The 19,293-nt window shown below is 42.9% G+C and overlaps 2 protein-coding genes across 2 annotated transcripts; one reads left to right on the top strand and one right to left on the bottom strand.

The window, feature by feature from the left end:
- The first annotated feature begins 99 nt into the window (after positions 1-99).
- Positions 100-11,332, top strand: itih6 (inter-alpha-trypsin inhibitor heavy chain family member 6). The gene is given in 19 exon segments (XM_018688071.2): positions 100-766; positions 1,423-1,458; positions 2,914-3,068; positions 4,569-4,679; positions 4,817-5,064; positions 5,518-5,687; positions 5,784-5,900; positions 6,067-6,238; positions 6,351-7,549; positions 7,551-7,974; positions 8,115-8,147; positions 8,614-8,631; positions 8,749-8,796; positions 8,897-8,926; positions 9,086-9,130; positions 9,217-9,330; positions 9,411-9,436; positions 9,438-9,795; positions 10,143-11,332. Coding segments are annotated over 19 exon segments (3,681 nt in total). The 5' UTR covers positions 100-652; the 3' UTR covers positions 10,406-11,332.
- Positions 11,102-18,327, bottom strand: gdi1 (GDP dissociation inhibitor 1). Its single transcript, XM_018688059.2, has 11 exons — positions 17,978-18,327; positions 16,748-16,855; positions 16,448-16,547; positions 16,153-16,287; positions 15,849-16,047; positions 15,585-15,716; positions 15,381-15,480; positions 15,069-15,240; positions 14,472-14,616; positions 14,276-14,330; positions 11,102-13,986 (listed from the first exon to the last, which is right to left on the bottom strand). Exons 1-11 carry the CDS (start codon positions 18,020-18,022, stop codon positions 13,834-13,836), a joined length of 1,344 nt encoding a protein of 447 aa, XP_018543575.1. The 5' UTR covers positions 18,023-18,327; the 3' UTR covers positions 11,102-13,833.
- Between the last annotated feature and the right edge of the window lie 966 nt (positions 18,328-19,293).

The following is a 19,293-nucleotide window of genomic DNA, read 5'->3' as shown; positions in this document are numbered from 1 at the left end:
TCTGTTGAGTTCTTAACTCTTCCACAGAGAAGCTAAAGATAAATCCAACAAATGATTCCCCCAACAGACCAGTGCACTGTTCCTCTCAGTCAATAATGGGCCTTTGTGAAACGGTACTCAAGGGAAGTGAAAACCCGCATTTGGGAGCAATTTGAGGAATATAACTCAGACTGGAGAATTTCTAAGTGCACCCCTACAGAGTCTAGATGAGGAGGAGGTGTTTTGGTAGCGGGGTACTTTCCTCAAATAGTCGAGCAGGGGTTAATAATCCCTCATTTCTCACGGACCTCGGTGGCAGCACTCCGCGAAATTTCCAGTATGCATGAACACAAGCTGGGAGCTGCTTTCTTCAACTCAGCGGGACTCACGCAGCTTTCTGACTGAAACTTTTTTAGTCATCTTTTTCCCCCCTCTCACAACACCTGGCGGATGTTCACCTCTTATTACAACGTATATATATTTTGTTATTATCGCTGCAGTGGAGCGTTTTAAACGAAGCTGAGGTGAGGGAGGGGAAAGACTGCCCCTTGGAAAAAAACATAACGTGTAAAATGTGAGGTGTATGCACAGCGTCCTGCTGTACGAGCTGCTTCAGTCCCGCTGATAACCTGAGACCACTGGGAAATACAACTGCATTTTGAACTGAATTATTATGGACATGATGAATTTAAGAATTCGTTGCATCCTAGTTTTCTTCACTTTTTATGTGCAAGAGGGATTATCAGGGGATTATGAAGCACACCTTGGAGCAAATATTCTTTTACAGGTGAGGATTTTTTATTATTATTTTGTCAGTGAAGGCTACAACTCATGCTACTTTCTCAAACACACCCCTTTAGAGGAGGACAGAGTGACATTAATACAGAGCAAGTATTATTGGTCTGCAAAATGTTGTCAGAGAACATGCCCAACAAATCCATGTTTCTTAACGTGAGCTCTTGCAGCTTTACTACATGGCTCACACAGGCAGAACCTTTCACATACTCCTGTTTTTAATGTAAATTATATGATTTGTGTGTCCCCTATAAAGGGTTTCCACTCTTAAAGCTATTTGTTTATGTTAAATTCCCAGCAATGACCAGGATATGTGGTAATGTATTGACACAGCAGTGACTTGTGTGCAGAATTAACATTTGAGACCAAACCGTGCACCTTCACCGGCCCTGTGTACAGTGAAAGCATTTATTTCCAGTTCCACTTCCCCTCCATTCATGAATGGCTTTGATTCAGACTGCTTTGACACAAAATCTTGACTCAACCCCTCAAATAGTCAGATTGTGGAGATAACTTCAAAAAGTAGACCAAATTCTGGCACTAAGAAACGGTATTTCTAAGCACTGTATTGTTACATATGTGTGCCATTGGCCTTTTTTCTAAGCTAGCCATGCACTTAATTGACTTGCTGCTTTATTTCTTTTCCAGAGAGTAAAACGTCAAAGCAGACCAGCAAAACCAGTGGTAAGTTTGTCTGTATTACTGCTGTACATGGAATCCAATTCATCCAATTGTTAGAGTATGGCCTTAAACTACAGCCCACCAATTACTGTGTATATATTTAGTGTTTACAGGAGATCAGTAAAACACTTATTGGTCAGATATATGTAAGTACACAAACAGTAGACACAAGGTTCTAGGAAATAAGGGAGTAACAACTTGTGTTCATGCTTTTAAAATGATGATGATTAAGTCGGGCGGCTGTGGCTTAGGAGGTAGAGCAGTCGTCCACCAATCAGAAGGTCGGTGGTTCGATTCCCGGCTCCTCCAGTCTGCATGCCGAAGTATCCTTGGGCAAGATACTGAACCCAAATTGCCTCCGATGTGTGTGTTTCACATCGGTGTGTGAATGTGTGTGAATGTGTTTAGAAAGCACATTAAATATAGAATATGTGCTGTGTGAATGTGTGTGAATGGGGTGAATGTGATCTGTAGTGTAAAGCGCTTTGAGTGGTCGAAAAGACTAGAAAGCGCTATATAAGTACAGTCCATTTACAAGTCTTGGCTGTAAAATAAAGTCTTCTGTTGTTCACCCCCTTTTCATTGTAATTATAGTGTAGTTACAGGGTGAATTAAAGTTTATTACAAAGTATTTTCAAATTAAGTTTAAGTGCCGCACCCAGTTTGACTTGTTTTTATAATATAGCTCTTGTTAAAGGACATATTTTTTATTTTTTATCATATTTGGAATGGGCATAGCTACTCATACAAAAATAAAAGCTCTAAAGTTGTGTACTTTTGGTTCAGGTCTTGCCCTCTGTAACTACAGAACAAGCTCCACAGACAGGGAAACAGCCAACAACACCTCTCAGGTTATCATCAGTAGCTCCAGTGTGGTTTCCCCTCAGTTTGCTTCCGTGTTAACTGTGAAGCGGCTCCCTGAGAACATACAGTAATTCAGTCTGTATAGCACAGACCACAGCTTTCCTAAATACCAGAGAGCCGGAGGGCTGATGTGGCTCTCTTCCTCCTGCCTGTCGCCTCATCCTGCAGTCATGTGGCCAGCACTGACCAGATTGGTCTCAGCAGGCGCCAGCATTACCCGAGTAAACAAGAGGAGGTCAGAGACACCATGCAGGGAATTGCTTTGTGTTGTTTTGGTGACTCGTCAGAATGATGCAGGGCAAAACGTGATATAGAGGGAAAAAGCAAAAACAGTTATGCACCAGGTTTATGGTTTATTTTTCCTACGTCTCAGGGTAACACAGTGGGTTTAAGTATGGCTGTCTGTTATAATTAGACCTGACTTGTGGTGTCACATCAGTATATAAATTTGGCTGTGGGGGTGATTCCACCTTTCCAGATCCAAATAAGTTTGATTCAGGTGGCTTTAATGTCTCACAGACTTTGGCTCCTGTGTGATAATGAATCCTCGACTGCCTTCCCCTCCAACCTTAAAGTGATTTGTTTTGTCGCTAGCTGAAGGTGACAGACTACCATGTCAGGTGTTCGGTGGTGTCCCGCTATGCTGTTACCACAGTCCAGAGCTCAGTATGGAACCAGCTCCCCATCATCAAGGAAGCTGCTTTTGAGGTGGATCTGCCCTCCTCTGCTTTCATCTCCAACTTCTCCATGTAAGTCAGTCCCACATTATCCTTCACTGTATGATTGCTGCCTAAAGTATTTCTACATCACTACTGTCTCACTTGCTTTGTTTTGAATGATAGTTCCTCACAGAAAATGGTGATTTTTATTTAAATGACAGCTCAGGTACCCACACCCACTGCACACTGAAGTTGGCAGGGAAATATTAGATTTTGCCCTGTAGAAATAATATTTCCCTGCTAAAAGGAGAGAAGCTGAAATAAGGAAAAGTAATGTTCTTGTTGATGGTCAGAATCCAGAAATAAAACTTCAGAGGAATTATGTAAGAAGCTAGGATTCCGGTCTGGGGTAGATGCATAATTTGATTACCGCGAGGGTTGGAAACCACTCTCCTTTAAAAATGCTAAATATAAACAAAACAAATAAGTCAACATTGCAGGCCAAACAGCGAGCCTGGAGCTGGATTTGGGAGCGGAAGCAGGTCAGGAGGAGGGGGAACCCGAGGGCAGATGAATACCAGGCTTTGTAAATGCAAGTCAGAAATTTAATAGAGAAAATGACAGGAGTTTGCGCAGTCCCCCTTTTCTCCCCCACACAGTTTACTGTGGCACCATGCCAGTTTAGATATGCTACATACACACACGCCTCCATCTACTGCATGTACATGGAGGTGGATGTAGACTTAGACTTTTCAAGTTCATGTGAGCCTGGAACTTGTACAGCTTTTTACAACCATAATCTGTCATATCTCTTTTTCTATGTCACTTTCACTTCTCTCTGTCACACACACATGCATATTTTCACCCATACGGCCGTCTGCACATCACCAAGTACCCAAAGGAAAAAAGCTGTGGCAAGTTCTTTGGCATATCTGCGTGTGAAACTAAGAACTCTGTGTTCTGTGTGTAGGTCACTGATGTACAGCCTTCCTTTACCCCCTCAGCCAGCCACACATATAAATACAAGCGCCTCCATTTTCCACTCTGCTCTCTCATGCCATTCTGCTCTGTCTCAAACAAGAGCCAGCTTCAAGTCTGTGGGTTTATTTAGTTAGCCCTTGATGTTTTTTCTCTTTGGATATATTTGTTCAAAGGACTTGACCTTAATTTAGCACCTTGTCACATGACATCGGTGGTCACCAAAGTCTGGGACGTGCACTGTGTGAATTGGATCCCACTTTGAGCGTTGGTTTTGGTTGGGATTTTGGTGGGTGTAGCACGGAGGAGCACTCCCTCGGAGCATCACTGGCTCTTCATTAATGCTGTTTTTAAAGGGAAATTACTCTTTTTCCACTCAACCTGTTTATGACCTCACCTCCACCTCACATGGTATGAACTCCATCTGTAAACAGGCATGATGCGTGTTTGTGAAGCAGCTTTTTGATAGCTGTGGAAATACAAGGAGCAAAATAAAGTCATCATGCTCAACAACTCAATGCAGGCCAGGCGTGTTTCTGACTGAAATATAATCTGGCTACTGTGATTCACACAGAGAGCTATTTCTTCTTCCTCTTTTTTCTATCCCATCAGCACCTCTAATGGGAAGGTGTATGTGGCCCAGGTGAAGGAAAGAGCTGCTGCCAGGAAAATATACGACGCTGCTAAGAAGCAAGGAAAAACAGCTGGACTTGTCGCTACCAAGTCAGTCACAGGCAAAACTACAGTTTTTTGACCCTAAGTTACCACAGAATAAAATGTGATTTATCCAAGAATCTTTATGTGTTTAATTAATATTATATTGCTTGTTTTCCTTTTCCTTTTAAACGTCAATGTTCCAGAGAGCGGGAGATTGAGAAGTTTCGTGTGGCAGTGAGCGTGCCACCAGGAGCTCGGATGTCCTTCTCTCTGTCCTACGAAGAGCTGTTACCCCGGCGACTGGGCCGCTACGAGCTCAGTCTGGGTCTGAGGCCTGGACAGGCTGTGCAGAACCTGACGTTAGATGTCTGCATAACAGAGCGGACGGGCATCAGTTTCATCAAAGTCCTTCCTCTCAAGACAACCAGACTGCTCTCCAACACAGCAAAAGGTAAACATTTGACTGAGTTATTACAAATCAAGATATGCCAAAGTCTTGTTATTCTCAGCAATGAGGAATCCAGGAAGTTAGTTCTTCCAGTCAAGAAATAGTCCGGCACATAACTTTCCTAAACCACAACTTGTTTTTACACTTTGGATTTTTTCTGGATTGTTAATTATTAAACTTTAGAAGTGCTGGTAGGCAGATTTTGTTACCTTTGGTTACCATTTCTCACTGTTTCAGACTTAAAGCTAAGCTAAGCTGAGCTAACTGGCTACTGGCTATATCATATGGACATGAAAGAGGTATCCATCTTCTCACCTCAACTTCTCTCTGCAAGAAAGCAAATGAGCTTATTTCCCAAATTACTCCTTTTATGGAAAAGTTTTAGATTATGACTTAAAAATTGTTTAAATACAACTGCATGAATTTGACGCATATGTTAACAATGTTGAACTGTAGGTGATTCAGACCCTCCTCCCTCCACTCATGTTGAGCGGAGTGCTGGCTGTGCTAGAGTTCGCTACAGTCCCACTCTGCAGCAGCAGAACAGCGTCTCCTCCAAGGGTCTTGATGCGGACTTCGTCATTCAGTATGATGTGAACCTCAGAGACCTCATAGGTGACGTCCAGGTCAGCAGCATTTTTCATTTCTGGCTTTTAAAACACACAAACGTGCATGTTTGTCACAGTACCAAATCATGTTGGCAACTATTCTTACTCTCTCAGGTGTACGATGGCTATTTTGTGCATTACTTTGCACCCAGAGGGCTTCCTGTAGTTCCTAAGGATGTTATATTTGTCATTGATGTCAGCGGCTCAATGATAGGCACCAAGATAAAACAGGTAAAGTGGACAAACACCCTTCTACAAAACACGATGGACGCCTCCTCGCAAACTAGGGCTACATTAAGGAGACAAGAGCTCCAAGATGAGGAAATAAAATACTACAATATTCTGCTGAAGGCAATGTGGGTTCTCTGTCATTAACTGTAGTCATTTCTGTCAGTAGACTAAGCAGGCCATGACCACCATCCTTGGGGACCTTAGAGAGGGAGACCACTTCAACATCATCACCTTCTCAGACAAGGTTCACACCTGGAAGAAAGGACGAACAGTGCGGGCAACTCGGAATAATGTACGAGACGCCAAAGACTTTGTGAAGAGGATTATTGCAGAAGGATGTGAGTTGAGATGTGATATTGTCTGAGCTGTGGCACTGTAGTGAGTTGATCATTATTTTCCTTATTCTAATCTTCAACACTGATTGTCTCCATTGTTCCACTTTTGTCTCAGGGACCAATATCAACGCAGCTCTTCTTTCAGCCGCCCAGCTCGTCAACCCTCCATCCTCAGGCTCCTCCAACCTCCTCTCATCTCGTCGAGTACCCCTGGTGATTTTCCTCACTGATGGGGAAGCCACCATCGGAGTAACAGCAGGTGACACCATCCTCAGTAATGCCAAGAAGGCCCTAGGCTCAGCCTCTCTGTTTGGTCTTGCCTTTGGAGACGATGCCGACTTCCTCCTCCTGAAACGCCTGGCTTTGGATAACCGAGGCGTAGCTAGGATGGTGTACGAGGATGCAGATGCGGCCCTGCAGCTGAAAGGCTTCTATGATGAAGTAGCCAGCCCTTTGCTGTCAGACATCCAGCTGTCCTACCTGGATGATCAGGCGTTTGATATCACCCGCTCCCTGTTCCCAAACTACTTCCAAGGCTCTGAGTTGGTTGTGACTGGGAGGGTTAGACCAGGAGTCAAAGATTTAAAAGTGTCAATGTCTGCCACTGATTCAAAGCAACATGTCAAGATCGAGAATGATGTGTTGATTTCCCACGCAAAGGGGGATGAAAGTGTAGATTCACTTGACTGTTCAGGTGGTTTAGAGGGTATCTCTAGCTTTGTGCATCGTCTCTGGGCATATTTCACCATCAAAGAGTTGCTACTGGCCAAATTGAATGCTACTGACCCTGCAACTCAGAGATTATTAGCAGACAAGGCCACAAATCTCTCCCTTAAATATAACTTTGTAACACCAGTCACCTCTTTAGTTGTAGTCAAGCCAGATGCAGACGAAGCAGCTCCAAGTCCAACTACTGCAAAACCCACCACAGCAGCCACTACAACCACAACAGCAACAACTACTGCTACTAGCAAAATATCAGCTGCAGGTGCTGCAAAGAAGCCCAGCACACCTTCTAACCCCAGGCCTAACAAAACAAAACCAAGCCCTCCACAGCCACCTCCAAATATACCACAAACTAAAAAACACTCATCACCAACTTCCACAGCAAAAACAGGAGTTTCACCATCAAAGAAAACAACTACAACCTCAAGTCCCAGCTCCATCAAAACTGCCCCAGCACCTCTTTCTGGTAAAAAGCCCACTCCCTCCCAAAATGATTCTAAAACCGCCTCTCCTCCACCTGCTGGAAAGATAGCCATATCTCTCCTTAACGCCCTAAAAACAGCGCCACCACCTGCCCCAGGAAAAGTGCTCCACCCTGCCGCCCAACGCCATGAAAACAACCAGTCCCTCAGTGCTAACATTCACCACCACACCTCCACTCAGCTCAGTCAGAACTGACCCTTCACCTTTGCCTGGCAGACAGCTAACCCCACAGCCCAGCACAGCGAGGACAGTTCTCCCTGCTGTCAGAGTGACAGTGCCCTCCACAGAGGCAGAGAACAACAGCACATCTGCTCCAGATGTTCCTCAGCCTGGAATCGCCACTGCTCTGCCTGAGCTCTCGTCTCCGCTCACCTCTCCGACACCGGCACCGTCACCGGCTGTGGAAGACAACAACACAAACACAGGCGCTGACACAGACTTCAGCATCGCCACCCTGGTGTCGGCCACCTTCGCTCCCATGCCTGGTGTAACAGATGGGCCACGACTGTGGGAGGCAGCAGGGCTTCTGGGTAGGTTTTATTTGGTCTCATTTGCAATCATAAAAATAACATAGAACATAGAAGTAACATGGAAGTTACAAACTGAATTTTAAGGGTGTAGACTTTGTATATTTATCCCTAACTGAATGTTTTTTTTATCTCTCCACTAGATGTCTCTACTTCCATTCAGATTCAGAGAAAAGGTAAAACTGAACTTCCTTTATTACATCAACAAATTATGTTTTTCTGAGGTTGTAATTGCATTTAATCTGTGCATTTAAATGCAGTGGTGGAGGAAGTACTGAGATCCTTTACTTTAGTAAAAGTATCTGAACAATGTAGAAAATTATTTGTTCATATTTCATAAGATTATCACATATCTCTTCAAATGTAAAATCTTAATCTGAAAAGTGACCAGTAGCTTATCAGCTGTCCAGTAAATGTAGTGGCAATAAAACTATGAAGCAACATAGAATTTTAATACTTGAGTGAAGCGCTAGTACCTTAAAATACACTTGAGTAAATGTACTTAATTACCTTCCACTCCTGTTTAATGTAATAAGATGCTAACAGCTATTTAATTATGACAAAGTGATATAGTCTATTACATTACAGCACTGGATTTGAACAGTCAGTAATCTTATTTTCTGTCCCTCTTCTATTAAATAGATATTGACCTTGTGAAAGGTGAGTATCACTATTAACACTTCATATCTCTACCTGTTGCTGCCTGTAAATAAAATTCCTTGTTGAGAAGCAGAGTGTATCCTGACCTTTTCCTTAATTCTTGCTTCCATTTCACAGATTATGAAGCTACTTATGACTACGACTATGATCTCAACTATGATGCCTGTAAGGTTTGAATGTTTATCAGAGGCGATTCTGTTCTCAAGCTGTTTGTCAAGCCTGAAAATTGTAAAAACAAAAAATGTGTTTTCTGACCTGTTTTCAGGGGATGATACTGCCGACACAGGATCATTCGGTGCGTATTTAGTGGCTGGTATTTACAGCTGCCATGTCTTAAATAATGTGTGATTTATTGTAGAAACACAGCTTGCAGCACACATACCAGTCCTGTCATTGGTTTCAGTGCTTGGGAGTGAGGAGGACTGTCCCTTAGTTGAATGTCTTGTGCTTTTAGAATCTCCATCCAGACTGAGCACCGTGAGGGTCTTCTCCTCATCAGGTTAAGAACTTACACTTTATTTATAAAAGTCATTCGAATATTTTCTATACTCACTTCATATTAATGCTCAGCGTTGTCTGTTGTAGTTGATGGAGATCCTCATTTTGTGGTCCAGCTGCCAAAGCTGCATCAGAGCCTGTGTTTCACAGTAGATGGCAGAGCTAATGATGTTCTCAGACTGTTAGAGGACCCAGACAGAGGTATGTATCACAATAATAGGTCTAATATTTCTTTTTGGGGTTATTACCAAATGTATACATGTGTTTCCTTCCTCCACAAGGGACCATTGTGGATGGCCACCTGATAGGCTGCTCCCTCCAAGCATGGCGCTGAAGACCGCTCCCGAACCTACTTCGACCACCTCACCATCTCCACAGCCACAGGCGGCTCTGGTGACATCATGATCACAGTCTCATTGGATACTGTTGTGGTGGAAGGGGAAGGGCGGGACACCCTTCCCATCAACCAGCAGGGATCAGTGACGAGGCAGGGTGTGACGGTCACCGTGGACAACCATCAGAGCTGCTGGATCGAGCTGGCCAAGGATGTGCGGTTCCTGGTCCTGTTCCACCACTATAAACACCCTAGTTACCTACAGATGGCTCACCTGGGTTTTTACATCACAGATGGACGGGGGCTGTCGGCCTCGACACAAGGTCTACTGGGTATGTACACCATCCTTCAGTGGTGGAAGAAGTATTCAGATCCTTTGCTTTTCTAAAAGTGCCGATACAACACTGTAAAAATATTCTATTACAAGTAAAAGACCTGGAAACAAAATCTCATGTGGCTGGCATCTGAGTACTTCCACCACAGCTTCAAACAAAACAGGTTTCATTTTTAACAATACATTGTTTTTTTACAAGCTTATCGATGTTAAATAAGTGTAGTGGAGTAAAAGTATAGCAGTAGAAACTACCATAAAACTGAAACATTCAGGTAAAGTACAAGCACCTCAAATTTATAGTCCTAGAGTAAATATACTTAGTTACATTTCACCATCTGCTTGCAGGCCAGTTTCAACATGCTGACATGAGTGTAACGGTGGTGAAGGATCGTGTGATTGGAGGTGCTCGCCGAACTAACAAGGAGGGACTTTTAGCCAGGGGGATCCTGAGGTGGGGCTCAGAGCACATGCCAGTCACCTTGCAAGACAAGACGCTGAAAGACACGGTGCGGAAACGCCACCTGGGCAAATGCTGGGTGGTGCCCAAGGCAGAGATACAGAGACTTCTGGGTCATCCATATGAGAGCTACGTGGTGGATCATGTGTAATTCTAGCTGAGTCAGCTCCACCTCGGTGCCTCTCTGCAGGTCACAGCAGTTATTATGGCATGGTTATTGGACAAAGGATGAACGAGAACTGGGACTCCTCGAGGCTAAAATGACATGTTGCCACAGTCTCTGAATGAGGCCGTCAAATATTCTGTAAGGAGCAGTGAAACACAGGTGTGGTTACAAAAGAGGAAAAGAGGAGGTGACAGATTAGAGACTACAGTGAGAAAAAAAGGCTGCAAATGAAGGAATAATGAGGACATATAGTTTGTCAGATATAATGAGGGACTGAATGATTCTTTTGTGCCTTCTCAATTTGAATTGGATTCAAGCTCTGTGTTCTGCATCTTTGACAGAGACGCAATGTTCTGCTGGTCGCATGGCAACAACAAAATGTCCATTTGTGCTGCAGCAGTTTGCGTTCGCTCCAAAATATCTTGCACACTAACTCTGTTCACAACTCCAAAGATATTTATCAGATTATTCTTATATTTCGTCATTGAATGATTATTAGGCAAAGCCAGATTCTTCTATTTCAGGATAATGTGTAATTATAAAAACTGTATCATTCTGTAAGTTGTATTTTTAGGACAGGTGTATATAAAAAATACTATTGTATGTATGTATAGACAATCTTCCCACATTCCCGGATGCAGTGATTTCATCTTCTAAAAGAAACACAAAACAAAGTCAGGGTCTTTCCAGGTTTGCCATGTGCTTTTTATTTTTCTATCATTTCATTCATAGTTTAATTCATTTTATTTGTTACACAAGACATTAGGCATTGTTCACATACTAGTGATCAAACAAGGACAGTAAGTTTTCTACTACTCAGCCTGAACTATTTCTTTTGTCAATTTCAAGGGATGTTGTCAATAGTGGTTTTCAAAGGCCAAACTGGATGGAAATTAAAACAGTACAACCACACATGAGGCTTTTGTTCTCAATAAATAAAAAAGAGAGAGGACAGTATTTGATGCTGAGGAAGGGCAGGGAAGGGAGGGCTTCAAATATATCTATTTTCAAAGAGTAAACAGTATTCCAGTTTTTATCTGATAACATTGTTTCCAGGATGAAGACCACACAATTCACATAATTTTGAACGATGCACAGTATGAAACTGTTGTGAATACACAGCTGTATAGATTTTGATTTCAGCTCCATGTCAAACTGTTGCTGTTATCCTTCCATCAAAACCTGTTTCTTAGGAATGCTAATAATAATAATCATATTAAATCATGATGCCACACTGGAATGATCGGTAATTAAGGTAAACATAACACATGAACACAGCAAATAACAAACAAAAACAGATAATTTCGGTGTGCATCACTTTCAAAATCCATTTTGTCATCAGATTATAAACTAACAGCATAGCATATGCATTTGACATAAACCTTTTCACAATACATCAGTGAAAATTCAAATAAATAGAGCATAACAATAAGACACGTCAACACCCCAAACGTGTGAACTTTGTTTAGAGTTGTTAAGGGATTGGTCACGGTGGATAAAGTGAAATGGAACTGCTTCAGTATTTTTAAAGGAAATTATCAGAGCGTCTCATCTGTTTGTTGTTGGGTGTGTAACAAGCCATGCCACAGATCAGTCTGGCTGTGAGGGAGTGTGCACTGCAGAGATATGAGGAACCGCCTCCACTCAGGTGTACAATAACAACCCTCATGTGGTAGAAAACAATATCCCTTCTATTGTATTCAGACAGCAACACACACTACCAAACTGAAATTATAACTTTGCCAGCAAGTTTTGCCAATAACAGCAACACCATTTTTGGCACAAGACTGACCTGCCACTAACTGTTCAAAGAAGCAGTCAATTTTTTTTATGAAAGGGCCCAAACATTTGAATCAGACCCCAAATTAAGGCTGCAACCAAATAAAAGCATCTCGGTTCATTCTCATGGGGCGGCACTTGTTAACTGTGGCGTCATACTTTTGCTATGCTACGAAGTCTTTTAAAATCATGGGAGATTCCAGCTTTTCCCTCTTTTTAACAACTACAGTTTTTCAAAGGATTTAGTCCCTAGGGGAATGACTGATCTCAATGACATACACAAGGGTTGAAACAACCAAGACACAATCTGGTGCTTTCACTTTGAGCCGAAATTTCAGTCTTCGCCCTCTTTTCACTCGCAGGTGAAACTCTGCAAACGTCAAATCAGAAACATTCTCCGCATACATTCTTTTCCCCATGGCACACTTCCTCTCATCTCATGATCAGCTTGTTTTCATCACTCATTCCAAATCTTCCTGAATACTTCATAGTCACCTGAAACTAGACAAATCCCCTTCATGCCTCTCTAGCTTCCAACATTCCCTTTTTTTTAATGTTCCACTTGAAGACCACAGTTTCAACCTCAGCTCTGTAAACTTCATAACTTCAGCCAGTGAAATGTGCACCAAATATATAGAAATAAAACTCTTCAATAATTTAAAATGTTAGAAAGTAAACTATTCAAATTCAAAATTGACATCACACAACAGAGATAAACAAAGGAACAGTTTCTTTTCGGGAAGGTGGGGGGGGTTGACAATTAATAGCCACTGGTTAGCTTGCCTGCTAGCACAGGGAACACAACAGCATTGCAAAGTGAGCACTATCAGTTGACAGAACAGCCCATTTATATGTAACTTTTCATCACATTTTTTTTGCCCAACCAACAGATTTTTCCAAAAGGAGCGGCGTCTACTGAAGTAACACAGGTAAAAGACCAAGTAAGAGAAAAGTGAAAGCAGGGTTGACAGGAGCGATGCGTGGAATGGTCCAGCCTTCATACCGCAGTGTCATTTGAGTCTATGTACAATACTACTGTGTGTAAAAGATGCATGCATGTCAACTGGAGGTGACCCTTCCAGAGGATTCTACACTAAGCCATTACAGGTCTCTCATGTCAGAGCTCACGATTCAGATCTCTTAACGTCATCAAACTTCCATCCACCTCAACCTCTGATACGAAGAGAAAGACATTACAGAAAGAATGAAATGCTTTGAAAATCGCCAACAACAAGTAATAAATTCACCTCTAATGATAATAGTTAAGACATGATTATACTGTAAATTCTACAATGGAATGAAAAGACCATATCAACCCTGCTTTTCAGTGACAGAGATAGGGAGTGTGAGTATTTGAACAGCGTGTATGTGTGTGTGTTTGTGAGCATTAATGTGTTTGAACGTGTGTCAAGAGAGAGAGGGACGTAAGGAAAAGGAGGCAAACAGCTTAGGGCAGGCAGAGCCTAGAAACACACCCTCTTCGCCACGCTCACTCCTCTCTCTATTTTACCCCCCACCCTTTTGTTTTGAAAGCAGCCCTGGCCCTCTGCTGCAGGCTCTGCCGCCTGTTTCGCCCCTTTTCGCCCACCGTCTCCTCTCCCGGCCCCGCCCTCTCTCGGAAGCCCCTCTACTGCTCACTGCTCATCCTCCCCAAACACATCGTTCTGTTTGCGTTTCATGTTCTCAAAGTCAAAGTCGCTCCCGGTCATACGTTTGTAGATGTCCTTGATGTCGTTGCAAGTGGTCTCGAAGTGAGTGGTGGCGTCGTAGGACCTCGAGGCGAAGACCTGGGAAAGATAAAAAACTGAGACTGAGAATCTGCAGCTGAGCAAGTGGCTCTGTGTGGGTGGCTAACTGCTAACATCAGCAAGCCAGCATGCTCTCAGTAGCAACGCAAGCGTGCTGATGTTTAGTAGGTATCATGTTCACCAGCTTACTATTGGATGGCAATCCATCTAATAGATGTTTAGATATTTCATAGAGCTATGCCACGAGCATATTGGCCATGAGCATCAGGTACATTTTCTTGGGAAACAGGTTTTTATATTGCAGTGTTGTTGGTGAAAAATGTCTTACCTGACTCTCAGTACCATCATCTGTAGGCTCATAAAGGTCACTAATAGCCACGAACCTGTCAAAAAGAAAAAGCTTCAATACATAACAAGATTTCTTGACTGTTTTCATATCATGTTGTCATCATGTTTTTTGGCCTGCTTGTTTGTTATGTTATAAAGATGGCACCAAAATAAGTAGAAGTAGATGTGGGACTGACTTTTGGTCGATGGGCTCCAGCAGCTCCAGGGCTGGCTCGATCTCAGCCTCTGGCTCGCTGGTTTCCACTGTGGTGCTGACGATGGCAATGTACTTCCCCTGGGCTGCCACGTTGTGAGCATAGGAGATCATGCACACGTAGATGTCTGGAGAATTGACAAAAGGGTTAAGAGAAGGAGAAATTCTAATCAGAAGAGGTTTTTTTGGCCATTTGGGGACAGAGGATACAAGCTGCCAACACAACTGTGATACATTATTCCCCTATAAAGCTGTTAGGGTGAACTTACTGGCACAGAGCAACACGTTGTTTTCAGCAATGCCTACAAGTAGTCATATGATCCATTGTTGATATAAGATTGAAGTAATCTGGTAGAGCTAATGAGCAGCTTTGACTTAAAAATAATATGTTTTGACATGTTTCTCTAAAAAGGGTTGTGCCTCCAAGTGAGCTCTGTATCTCCAGGGTTTAAAATCAAATCAATTATTTTTAACAGAAAGGCCATCTTTGTAAACCCTCCAGTTTCTAAGAGCCTGACTCTACGAATCTGTGTTCCACCATTTAGCACATTTGCTAAAAAAAACTGCCGATGATCCTCACCTGAGTTGCGGTTAACCTGATTCTGAGGAATGATGATCTGGCAGGAGTTGGCGTCATTGGTGTTTTTGATGGGGTGGCTGAGGATGCAGATGACGCGGATCACCTGACCTGCCTTACGGACGCGGTCCGGGATGTAGCTGGGGTCACAGATGAGCTGCTTACAACGAGCCACCTGCAGCACAAAGGAGGCGGCAACATTAATGCAGTGTGACCTTATCTCCTGTGAGTGAGTACACCTGGGTGAATCACCTTACTGTGTATCCATGCTAATGTGTGCTAATTTTCATTGTTAAATTTGCATAATAGCTGTACCTCGCCCTCAGACTTCACTCCAATCACGTGTCCACCCTCCATCACTATCTCATCCACCGGTTTATTCAGCATGTAGGTACCTCCGTAGATTGCACTCAACCTAGAGATGACAAGTGAGTCAGATTTATTAAATCATGTGGTATTGTATTTCTGTATTTAGTATTTAAGACAATCTGTACATAACTGTCACAATGATTAAAATACCTGGCAAATCCCTGTGGCAGCTCTCCCAGACCATACAGGGGGTAGAGGTAGGGGCTCTTCCCGTACCGTGCCAGTGATTCACTGTACAGTTTGATACGATTGATCGTGTCCAAACAGGGAACATCGAGATAGCTGAGAGGGAGAGGAAAAATAAAGGAACAGATATTGATCCTGATCTACACAACTGTTTGATTAGAAACCCCATCCTACTCATTTCTAAGTGGTTTATTAAAACCTCTAATCTTTGTCCTTTGCTGTTCTTACTCATCTGTCCTGTAGAGGGCCAGGGCGTGGCCGGTGAAGTCAATGACATCCTGGCCGAGGTCAAACTTCTTGTAAACATCCCTCATCGTTGTGGATTTGGGGTCCACGCCCTCAAAGGTCTTGGGGTCATTCTCATCGAAATTGGCCACAAAGACTAAGAACTTACGAAACCTTCGCTTCTCAAACATCCCCATCAGATCTGGAAATTCAAACAAAGGTTTTATGCTGAAATACCTCAATGTAAACACTCCACTCTTCAAATCTTTGCTCACAAAGTGTGATGAGACGTATTAGAGCGGCTTACTGGAAGCTAGTGCCTCAGTCTCAGTTGACGGCACCTTGTAGATCTTTCCTCCTTTGTAGACAAAGCTTCCCTCCACTACCTTAAAGTCAAGGTACCGTGTCACTTCTGTATATAGCAGCATCTTCACAAGCTGACCTGCAATCACAGACATGCTACATCTTAGTATCCGTCACTTCACTTGTCTGTCCTTCATCGATCAGAGAATCTCACTTCACCTATGAGCAGTCTCATTAGTTTACTGTCTACCTATCTTCTTGATATTCAGTCTGTGCAAACTCAGTGATGAGGGACTGACCATTGGCCATGAGAAACTTGGGGATGAGGTCAACGTTCCAGTCTCTTCCTCTGCCCATGGACTCAGGAGGGCTATCTGGGAGATTGAAGCGCTTGTACAGCTGTGGAGGAGGACAGGAAAGAGAAACATCAACCACATCCTGTAAGGCTGAAATCTGTGACTCTCACAGAATCTGAGGTATAATAATAATGATAAATGAAGACGGTAAAACAGCAGCTGATGGCACTGGAAGTAAAATTCGATGTACTGAGGGGCATAAAAATATATTGATTGGTTTTATAGATCCCAGGATCCCTTTACCTCCTCCAGGGGGGTGATGGAAGAGCTCTCACCACCGTAGTAGGGGTTCCTGTCCATGTGCAGAACCTTTTTCCCATTCACAGACATGATCCCAGACAGAATGCATTCCTGCACAAGACAAGATTTAAAACCCAACATGATCATCAGTAACGTTGATGACTGATTTGATGAGAGGACATCAAATAAAAATATCTTGGGAATAAAATGCAATATAAAAAGCTACATCCACCAAAATGATCATTCAGCTGAATCAACACCTCTTTAAAACACTTTAACAAATTGTGAACATTATAACTGTCATGAAAGAGGATTTACTGTAGGAGTCTGTATTAAAAAACATTCGTTTTAGCTAGGTGTACCTAATAAACTGGCAGCTCTCCGGCCTGATGTATTAGACTACATTAGCTGAAGCTAGGTGTACCTAATAAACTGACAGCTTAGTGTAAATGCAAGTTAGGAGGTTTTGACAGAAGGCTGCAGGGGAGGACAGAAGAGACGGTGTGCGCATGCGCGACAGGATCGTTTCAACCATGTATCTACTGTAATAATAACAGTAATGATCATAATAATAATGATAATATAATAATATTGTTATTCTTCAAAACGATGTCCGAGTGACATCATCGCATCATGAAATATAAGTAACTGTTACTGTGCGCTGACAAAAGGATATTTGATACCTTTTAGAAAACTACCAAAATGTCGACTTATGCGCACGCGAAAACCTCGATTAAATGTCACACAAACTGCATCAGGCGTGTTTGTGCCGCACTGGGTGTGATGAGTGAGGGGAACTGCGGCGAGAGTGGCAGCAGTGAAAGGCTCAGTCATTTAATAAACCCGTGCTCAGGCCTGCGCCAACCTCAGGATGGAGGCCTGTCTATGCAAAGAGGACCATGACACACTGTGGGGTTACGCCTAAAAGATGCTACAGGGTGTAACACAACACTGAGCCGGCTGGGAGAATTTTTTAAAAAAAACAACTCCTGGAGCGTTGTTTTCTTCCCGTGATGCACAAGCAGGTCGAGCGTTTCATTTAATTTAATCATTTCATTTCTGAAGCGCATCTTTTATCACAATTTTCTGATGTCACAGGGATGCAGGAGGCTTTCACTTCTGGGCTCGGAGAGAGGACAGCGGGCCCGTGGTCTGACTAAAATCATCATCTGGAGGCTCACACAGTCAATCTGCTTTGTCTCAGTGCAGAGTATATGAAGCCTGACTACTTACTGTGAGTCCGGTGCCCAAAACGATCACATCATATTCCTCATCCATGTTGTATCACCGCCTCTCCCGTCTCGCCCTCTTTTTGCCTTGAGAAATGAAGGGTATTGAAGGAAAGAAATGCCAGTGAGTCCACAAACCGGGGAATTGGCTCTCTGTCTCTGCCCGACTGCTTCAAACGGCTCGTTCAAAGTTAAGTATTATTTATTAATCATTAGGCATTAATGACCAATGGAATAAACTGTCCACACTGTCACCGGCGAGGACGACCAAAGATGGCCCTGATCGTGGAGCACTCTAGAACAATGTTATTGCGCGTCGGGAAATAGTGCGCATCCTCCTTCCCTCTTCCCATGTTGCCACACAATGGACTCAAACTGAAAAGCTGCCTGTAATAGGAAACCCCGCCCTGAGCTGGCGTTATGGAGCGATTATGCAAACGTTCAGTTCCAGTTTAGAGTTTGGCTCGGAGTTTTACTTTTTTTTTTGGACATTTTAAACACATTTTGTCCAAGTCTGTGTGTTTCTCTAATTTTCTGTTCTGTCCTTCCTTTCCAGTTGTAAGCGCAGCGTTGCGTGGATGCAGGCAGTGGTATCCCTCCGCCACCACAGCTGTGTGGATGGGAGTTGCTTTCACTGACTGAACGCAGACCTTTTCAATGCAAAAAATGTTTTAAACTTTACTTGTATTTTTTGCGTGTTTGTCTCTGTTTTACAGTGTTAGTAACTGTCACACGTGGGCGGTGCGTTATGACGATGTAAATGGTGAAATGCCAAATTTTAAGACTGTGTCAGCACCATGGACAGTTGCCAGGTGTACCTGCCATTCATTCACAAAGAGCAGAGTCCAGCTGCATTATGCACATCACATGTCTGTTTATGGCACAGTCAGTGTTTTGGTAAGACTTTCTGACAAGGCACTGCTGATAAATGGGCTATAATTCATGTATGTGTTAATGGTGATAACAGGTCAGTTACAGGTGCATTATGGATCAGTTGTAGCCCAACAATAACAACAACTTTTGTGTTGCCAGATTGTGGAAAATCCTCGTCCAGCATGACACTTTTCCTGTCTTTATAGGTCTTTAATTCATTAGAGAGCCCTCTCCAAAAGACTCTTTGGCAACCTGTCTTCTGGAAAAGTGCTGCAGGACCATTTAAAAAAACTGTTTATTGACATTTACAGCTGCAGACTTGATGGACTGTAGAAGTCTTTATTGACTGAAAACCTGATAAATTATAAGAAAGATTGAAATCCTAAGTGTTTATTCATTGTTAACAACAATTATAGCTGCATTATTACTGAACAGAAACACAAAGCC

This window comes from Lates calcarifer, linkage group LG6 (assembly GCF_001640805.2).
Source record: "Lates calcarifer isolate ASB-BC8 linkage group LG6, TLL_Latcal_v3, whole genome shotgun sequence".
In the NCBI taxonomy this organism is placed as follows: Eukaryota; Metazoa; Chordata; class Actinopteri; family Centropomidae; genus Lates; species Lates calcarifer.
This window is presented reverse-complemented; position numbering and strand designations above follow the sequence as displayed.